Source organism: Citrus clementina, unplaced genomic scaffold, assembly GCF_000493195.1.
Source record: "Citrus clementina cultivar Clemenules unplaced genomic scaffold, Citrus_clementina_v1.0 scaffold_8, whole genome shotgun sequence".
Taxonomy (NCBI): Eukaryota; Viridiplantae; Streptophyta; class Magnoliopsida; order Sapindales; family Rutaceae; genus Citrus; species Citrus x clementina.
The window spans coordinates 14,920,647-14,929,276 of record NW_006262022.1 but is presented as its reverse complement, the minus strand read 5'-3'; the positions used below and the strand labels follow the sequence as shown (position 1 = coordinate 14,929,276).

The following is an 8,630-nucleotide window of genomic DNA, read 5'->3' as shown; positions in this document are numbered from 1 at the left end:
AAGTTGAGCACGATGAAAGACAAATCCAAATAAGTCTGCCAGATTCCTCAATGTTGCCGAAACAGCAATCTTCAATTCTGATCTTCTCCTCATTCCTCTCTAATTATTCTAATGATAATTTCCTTTTTTTTCACATTTCTATGTCATGCACGCCCCCCTTTTATACTGCAAATTAGGGTAACATAAAAGTCTATGGGCTTGCATGAGTTAAAATAGGAAATATGCATATCACGATTCTGCCGCTGGCCCGCGCCTAAGTTTTCTCCCGCATTGCTCCCAGATTGCTACAGCACTAGTTGCTCTAGCATCTGCTACAACTCTGCCCTCTTCCCGATTGTGCTTTACCTCTTTTGCAGCCATCTTCTTTACTCTCTAATGACCATCCAATGTCTCACCATCCCTTATGAATTAAGACTCTCTGAAAACCTACAATTATGCATATGTTTTTAGCACAAATTACTTTGATTCAAGCAAAACTTATTAAGACTCAACTAAAATGAATGTTTACGCAAAATATAACCACAATGTAATAAAAACACCTTATTTGTTCTCTAAGTGATCTTGATTTAAGTCTAGAATTGATGTAATAACTCTCATTTCATAGAGTTATCACACCCCCAAACTTAAATCATTACTTGTCCTCAAGTAATGACAACATACTAACACTTCACACAATCAATCATGCAACACTACTTTAGCTCTTTTATCAAATTTGCAAGAATTCTTCCACCTTCAGATCACAATCCCAATCATGCAAAATGACCATAGTAAATCAGTTCTAGACTTAAGCTTCTTTCTGTCCATAGTGTGTGTGTGCTACTTTGATTGAATTCCAAAGATGCTATAACATCACCAAGAGACTACATGAATTTCAGCAGTGACAAAATTTCATTCATATATGGGGTAACATAAATTTCACATACTCAAACTGTGATGATTTTAAGATTGAAAAATTGGAGAGTATTCAACCTCCTCACTGTAATATTTATCTTTCATATGAATGTCAATCAATTGTAATGATGACACCTAATTACTCAAACCATGCCCATATCAGAGTTGCTGCAGCAAGATCTGTACTATAATCTTATCTAGAGGTATCTTTTACTCAAGGCTGAACATGGGGCTCATGAACAGACCTGGCTACTCAATGCCTTAGACAGAGGACTTTTTTTTAACATGCTACAACATTGCTCATAACTCTCATTACCTTTGAACACAATTCTGCATATGGGGTACATACTCATATCTGGTTACTCAGCAACTTGAGCCATTGGAACGAAGTTTATTTCATAGATATCACAGTCGATCAAACTTGCTTCTCCCCCTAAACTTAAGATCTTTTCTATTCTTTTGGCTCTGCTCTAGCAGTCTCATACAATTCAACCAAAGTTTAAGTGTCGGGACAAAATTTCACTTCCATCCATAACTGTCTCTACTTGGCATTCTCATAAATACTGAATAACACTCAATTTATCTTCATTAGGCTTTTAAATCCATACACAAATATTGGATAATAGAGCTTCATACAACACACAACACAAACATAAACAAATGCATGCCTTCGGAAACACAACCCCCCCCCCAAACTTAAGAATTGTTGTGTCCTCACAAGCATATATAACAATGGCACACAAGTTGACAAGAACATGGAAGACATTAGAAAATACCACACAAATTGAAAAACATACTGAAAGAATTTTTTTTTTAAATGAAAGAAATTAACTAGTAAGGAAGGAATACTTTCCTGTGGTTGGGACTGTTGCACATGACGGGATGATATCAGCGCTTCTTGGATGCACTGCGTAACTTATTCTTTGGTGAAACTTGTGGTGAAGTAGCTGGCAATGTCTTAGTCTTTTTCGTCACTGGGCTGGCGAGAGGAGTTACGACTAGGGTAGGTTGCGTGGACACCGATCTGGTCCGTTTTGGTTGTGGCGAGGCTGCTGTAACAGTGCCTTTAGACGTACTGCCTTCTCTTTTGCTGGATTGTCGCGGACTGGTATGACCATGTTGGTTAAGAGTTTGCTGTGGAGGAATTGGAGTTGACGCATCAGCTGCCTGGCCCTCAACGATGATGGCAGCAATTATATCAAGTAGCTGCTTGGCTTCTGCAGGTGTAGGCATAACTCTGGTTGCTGCAGCAACCAACTCTGCATCGACTTGCTCCATTTTATCTTCAGAGGTTGGAGGTGTTGTTATTTTTGCCTTTCCCTTGCCCTTGCCCGTGCCCTTGCCCGCAAGGACTGGAATGAAAGGTTCCTCTTCAGGGTTTTCCTCTTCCTCTTCTTGAATAATGTGCCTTTTCCTGGTTTTGAAATGAGTTGGGATGGAAGGTTCCTCACGTTCTTTCTCAGAGTTGTCCTCTGCCTCTATGGGTAAGCTATCAGTCGCAGACTTGTCACCTTCTTCCTCAGGTTGATCAGATGGTTCAGCATCTTCTGATTCTACCTTTGCTTGTGGTTCAGCTGCAGCTTCTTTTTCTGGTTCATCGGTGGCAGTGGCTTCTTCACTGGCTTTTGCTGGAGCACTGGTGGTGTTGGTGTCAAAATTGTACTGCTGGAGCAATGAATCAAGGAAGTTCTGATGAGTGCGTTTCATGTATAGAGCAAATTGGGGTAGTTGGTTGTCTAGGTACTGTAGATAGCTCCAAAACCAATTGTTTTCCCTCTGCTGAGCTTCAACACATTGAGTTATACTGGTGCTGAGCGCCAGGATTGTTTGTTCTAAACCAATAGCTCGTCGTGCTCCTGTTACAACAGCTAGTTCAGTTGTTGTGCCAGCACTCTCACCAGCAACTATCTCAATGGTACGTGCCGTGAAGGCACCATCATTTTTGATATGGTTATCTCTCGCGTCAAGACGAACACCAGATACTACACAGATGCTGGTGATGAGTGAAGGAAATAGCAAGGCAGCAGTTTTGTGATTCTTAACTGCACAATCCCTGATTTCTTTTTCGATGATGCTACCCACACCTATTGGAAGCCCTCGAACAATGACATATAACAAGACCAACCTTTCTTGTAATACCGTAGTAGTGTGAGTGGTTGGCATAAGCCTAGTTTTCAGAAATTTCACCCACACCTTAGCAATAGGTTTCAAATCTATCCTATTAACCACACGCCCTTCCTCGTTAGCCCATGATGCCTCTTCGATTGTAAGAATTGTGAAGATGGTGTTCCATTTTTTGGGGGTCAATTTATCAAGCAATTTAGCATACTCACAATTAATTTCAGCAGGTAAATTATAGAAAGCATTTATAACGCGGGAGTCTAATGGAACCAGTGTGTTTCTTACCCAAATGTTGTGCTGATCAGGGCTTACCAAATTGGCGTAAAATTCCTTGACTACTGGTGGCACAGGATCTCGAGGATGGTTGCAAAAGTCCAACCATCCATGCTTTGTTGCAGCATTGTGTATTGTTTACACAATTCCGGTGAGTCGTTCTGGAAATTGAAGCCCTTTTTCTTCCAGAATCTTACGCGGCTCTATGAATTCTTTATATTTTTTTTCAGCGTGCTAACTCTGGAAGCGTGACGGATCTTTGAGGCAGCTGGCTGTTTTCTTATACCTCGGCATTGCTGTAGCAGTAACAAATTGAGGCTAATGTCCCTGAGAGTAAAGTGAGAAGAAGAGGTTAAGAATTATGAGAGTTGCACTTGCGAAAGAGATGGGGAATAGTGCCGTAGAGCACTACGCATAGTGACTCCCTTTTATAGTGGACTTTAATTGAAGATAAATACGATAACTAAAGATAAATAAGGGAAGAAAATATTTTGAATTTAATGTGCATATCCCTAAAACATAGGCCAGCGAAATTAACGCATTAATTTTGGAGATTTTTTCGCAATTACTATCCAAAGCCATGCATCCATCTGTCATGATTTATCTCCAACGGTAAGTGAGAGGCTCCACTTTTTAATTTACTGTAACAATAAAATTGGTTGCTATAGCACCCATTTGCTTACTCCAGCAACGATTACATACTCCACGCCAATGTCTTCTGACACGTGGCTCGCCTCTGCACTCTGCCACCATACAACGTTACTTGTCAATATGGAATTCAATTGTTACACATACTTCCCACAAACTAAAATTAATTAAAAATAAAGAGATCAAATGACAGCAAAAGTAAAGAATGCAATAATGTGAAAAGATAAAACTAAATAGTTAGAATGGAAGAACAAAATTAAATAAAATGGAAAAGAGGGAGAGTTGTCAACAAAACCAAAGGAGATCAAACTTGGTTTGAGGTGACTGTCTCTACAATGGGTTGCCTCCCATGGAGCGCTTGATTTAAGGTCCTTCAGCCTGACCTTCTTTCATTGCTCAATAGCTGGGTTCTTTAAGGAGTAACACCTCCTTTGAACAATCTGCCGCTGGATGTATGTAATGCTTAACCCTGTGTCCATTAACTTTGAATCCTTGACCTGTTTGTTCATCTAGAAGATCAACAACTCCATGACGATAAAATTTTAACAGCTTAAAAGGGCAAGACCATTGTGATTTTAGCTTTCTCGGAAATAATCTTAGTCTTGTATTGTGGAGCAACACTAATTGACCAGGGTTGAATTGCCTGTGTTAAATATGCTTGTCGTGCTAGTGTTTTGTCCTCTCTTTATAGATTCTTGCATTTTCATATGAAAATATCCGTAATTCATCAAGCTCACAAAGTTGAAGCTTCATTTGCTCTGCTGCAGCATGGATATTCCAATTTAATTTCTTCAGTGCCCAGTGTGCTTTATGCTCTAGCTCTAGTGGCAAATGACAAGCCTTTCCATAAACAATTCGGTAACGAGACATGCTGAGTAGAGTTTTGTATTCTATTCTGTAGGCCCATAGAGAGTCATGTAACTGCAAAAGCCAATCCTTCCTCGTTGGGTTCACCACTTTTTCTAAGATCTTTTAATTTCTCTATTGGACATTTCAGCCTGACCATTGGATTGTGGGTGATATGTTGTTGCTACCTTGTGTCTGACTCCATATTTCACCATAGCTGTAGCAAAGACTTTATTGTAAAAATGAGTACCCTCATCACTTATAATTGCTCTAGGAGTGCCAAACCTGGAGAAAATATTTTTCTGAAGAAAAGCCACCATTGTTTTAGCATTATTGGTAGGTAATACTACAGTTTCTACCCACTTGGAGACATAATCCACAACAACAAGGATATATAAGTTCCCAAAGGATAATGGGAAAGGTCCCATGAAATCTATTCCCCAGACATCAAAAACTTCCACTTCCAGAATGTTAGTAAATGGCATTTAATGTCTTTTAGTTATGTTCCCTGTCCTTTGACACTTGTCACAACATTTAACAAATTCATAAGCATCTTTAAAAATAGTAGGTCAGTAATAACCTGATTGCAGAACTTTAGCAGCTGTTTTGTGACCACTAAAATGTCCTCTATATGCTGCAGCATGGCATGACTCTAATATGTGGGGGATTTCTCCTTCTGAAGCACATCTTCGTATTACTTGATTTGAGCATAACTTATATAAATGTGGATCATCCCACTGATAGCTTCTAACATCATGAAGAAATTTCTTTTTCTCCTAAAACTTTAGCTCAGGTGGTAGCATCCCACTTGCTAAGTAGTTCGTAAAATCTGCATACCATAGAGATCCTGACTGCTGCAGCATCTGTGCTTGCTGTATTGCCAATAGTTGTTCATCAGGAAAAGTTTCAGTGATGTCCCTCCTTGTCAATGTACTAGTGTCTGCTTTCAACCGTGACAGGTGGTCTGCTACTTGATTCTCAGTCCCATTTCTATCTTTAATTTTCAGATCAAATTCTTGAAGCAATAAGATCCATCTAATTAATCTTGGTTTGACATCCTTCTTTGAAATTAAGTATTTGATGGCTGCATGGTCTATGTATACAGTCACTTTAGTACCCATCAAGTAAGATCTGAATTTGTCAAAAGCAAATACTACTGCTAGTAACTCCTTATCTGTAGTGGTGTAATTGATTTAAGTTTGAGTAAGAGTTTTGCTTGCATAGTATATGGAGTGAAAAACCTTATCCTTTCTTTGCCCTAATATTGCTCCCACAGAATGATCAGTAGCATCACACATGAGTTCAAATGGTAAAGTCCAGTCTGGAGATATAACTACTGGAGCAGTGATCAGAGCTTTCTTTAATTCTTCAAATGCTTAAAGGCAATCTTTGTCAAAGTAAAAGGGCTTGTCATGTTCCAGCAATGAGCATAATGGTTTAGCTATCTTGGAAAAATCCTTAATAAATCTTCTATAAAATCCAGCATGACCCAAAAAACTCCTAATACCTTTTATTGAAATTGGAGGTGGCAGTTTATCGATTACCTCTATCTTGGCTTTGTTTACTTCAATGCCATTCTTGGATACCTTATGACCCAACACTATTCCTTCTTGCACCATGAAATGACACTTTTCCCAATTGAGTACTAAGTTAGTCGTTTCACATCTTTTAAGAACTTCTTCCAAGTTGTGTAAACAATCATTGTATGTCTCTCCAAAAACTGAGAAGTCATCCATGAAAACTTCTAAAGTCTGCTCTACCATATCAGAAAAAATAGACATCATGCATCTATGAAAAGTTGCTGGAGCATTGCACAACCCAAAGGGCATTCTTCTGAAGGCAAATGTTCTATAAGGACAAGTAAATGTAGTCTTCTCCTGATCCTTTGGAGCTATAGCAATTTGGTTGTAGCCTGAATACCCATCTAAGAAACAATAGTACTGTTTTCCAGCAAGTCTGTCCAACATCTGATCTATGAATGGAAGTGGGAAGTTGTCTTTCCTTGTGGCTTTGTTGAGCTTCTTGTAATCCATACATACTCTCCATCCAGCCACTGTCCTTGTAGGAATAAGTTCATTCCTCTCATTAGCTATTATTGTTATTCCTCCCTTCTTTGAAATACATTGAACTGGGCTCCCCCACAAACTGTCTGATATTGGGTATATGATTTCAGCATCTCACAACTTGATGATTTCCTTCTTCACCACTTCTTTCATAATAAGGTTCAACCTTCTCTGGTGCTCCACCGAATTGCTGTAGCAATCTTCTAACAGGATTTTATGCATGCATATTGATGGGCTTATCCCCTTGATGTCTGCCATGGTCCATCAAATTGCTCTTCTGTATTTTTCAAGCAAATCTACTAGACTCTGTTCTTGACCTACATCTAAAGTAAAAGAAATGATTACAGAGAGTGTGTTATTTTGACTGAGATAAACATATTTCAAATATGAAGGTAACAATTTTAATTCAAGACTAGGAGGTGATTCAATAGATGGTAAAATTATTTTTACTTCCCTGTCTGAAAGATTTAGATGCTTAATAAACCTGTTGTGCCTATCAGATTGCTTTTCTTCCATCCAATCTATTTGATTTGCTACAACATCTTCCTCTTCTACATCCTCAAAGGTGGTGACTTTGTTGATTTCATTACTGCAGCATCTGTCCATTCTGTCTGCTATAACAAAATCCACGACACTTAAGAAATTACAATCTTCTACTTCATCAGGGCTCCTCATAGCCTCTAGTACATTAAATGTGACTTGCTGATCATTCACTCTCATGGTGAGCTCTCCTTTCTGCACATCAATCAGAGTCTTTCCAATTGCTAGAAAAGGTCTTCCAAGTATAATGGGTACCTCTTTATCAGCTTCGAAGTCTAATACAATGAAGTCTACTGGAAAGATAAATTTGTCCACCTTCACCAGTACATCCTCAATTTTTCCTTCATGATATGCATGAGATCTGTCAACTAATTGCAGAGTGACTGTTGTTGGTCTGTATTTCCCTACTCCCAGTTGCTTAAATAAAGACAATGGCATCAAATTAATACTAGCTCTTAAGTCACAAAGTGCTCTGCCAGCATACCTAGTTCCTATAGAGCAAGGTATTGTAAAACTTCTTGGATCTTTCACTTTTGTAGGAATCTTACTTTGGAGCATATGACTGATCTCCTGTGTTAAAGCAACAGTTTCAAATTCTCCTAGCCTTCTCTTTTGTGCCAAAATGTCTTTTAGAAATTTCACATAATTTGGCATTTGCTCCAAAGCTTCCACAAAAGGTAATTTATGTGTAACTACTTCAACACTTCCAGAAATTTACTAAACTGCTTGTCTAGTTTTTGCTTCTGGAACCTCTGTGGGAAAGGTGGTGGATGTCTAAACTGTTGGGTAGCTTCAGGAGGTACCAAACTCTGTTTGTTTGGTTTGGTGTAGGTCGTGGCTAGTGGTGTTGCAACTTCTTTTTCAGCATGTTCTGGTTGAATTCCCTCTAAAGTTGCTTTAGCTTGGCCCATGTAACCAGTGTCTTGATGTGTTATGCAAATTTTATTGAACTCGCAAGTGCACGAATCTATTGTAGTATAGATCAATGGTGACGAGTGTCGATCTCACGAGAATGTGGATTTTAATTGTGTATAGAATTAGTTTTCTAAATGTGTGGTTGGATTTATGGTAAAGATGATTTGGAATATCTTAATATTTGAATTGAAATTGCAGAATTAAATTAAAAAGAAATCTATTGAAATGATGTACTTGGGTATCTGGATCCGTATCAACATGCACCATGGGCTAAATATTCCATATTAATGCCAATTAAATCATGAGGGGGGAATCCACACCTCATGAACCACA

The 8,630-nt window shown here is 38.7% G+C and overlaps 1 protein-coding gene across 1 annotated transcript; it reads right to left on the bottom strand.

Annotated features, from left to right (window-relative positions):
- Positions 1-7,106: 7,106 nt before the first annotated feature.
- LOC112096390 lies at positions 7,107-8,293 on the bottom strand. Its single transcript, XM_024179821.1, has 3 exons — positions 8,079-8,293; positions 7,327-7,986; positions 7,107-7,206 (listed from the first exon to the last, which is right to left on the bottom strand). Exons 1-3 carry the CDS (start codon positions 8,291-8,293, stop codon positions 7,107-7,109), a joined length of 975 nt encoding a protein of 324 aa, XP_024035589.1.
- Between the last annotated feature and the right edge of the window lie 337 nt (positions 8,294-8,630).

Coding starts and splice junctions, on each gene's coding strand:
- LOC112096390 (XM_024179821.1), bottom strand. CDS start 8,293: ATGGGCCAAGCTAAAGCAACTTTAGAGGGAATTCAACCAGAACATGCT. Junction 7,987..8,078: donor AAATTTCTGGAAGTGTTGAA/GTAGTTACACAT, acceptor ACAAAAGAGAAG/GCTAGGAGAATTTGAAACTG. Junction 7,207..7,326: donor CAATCTGATAGGCACAACAG/GTTTATTAAGCA, acceptor TGTTTATCTCAG/TCAAAATAACACACTCTCTG.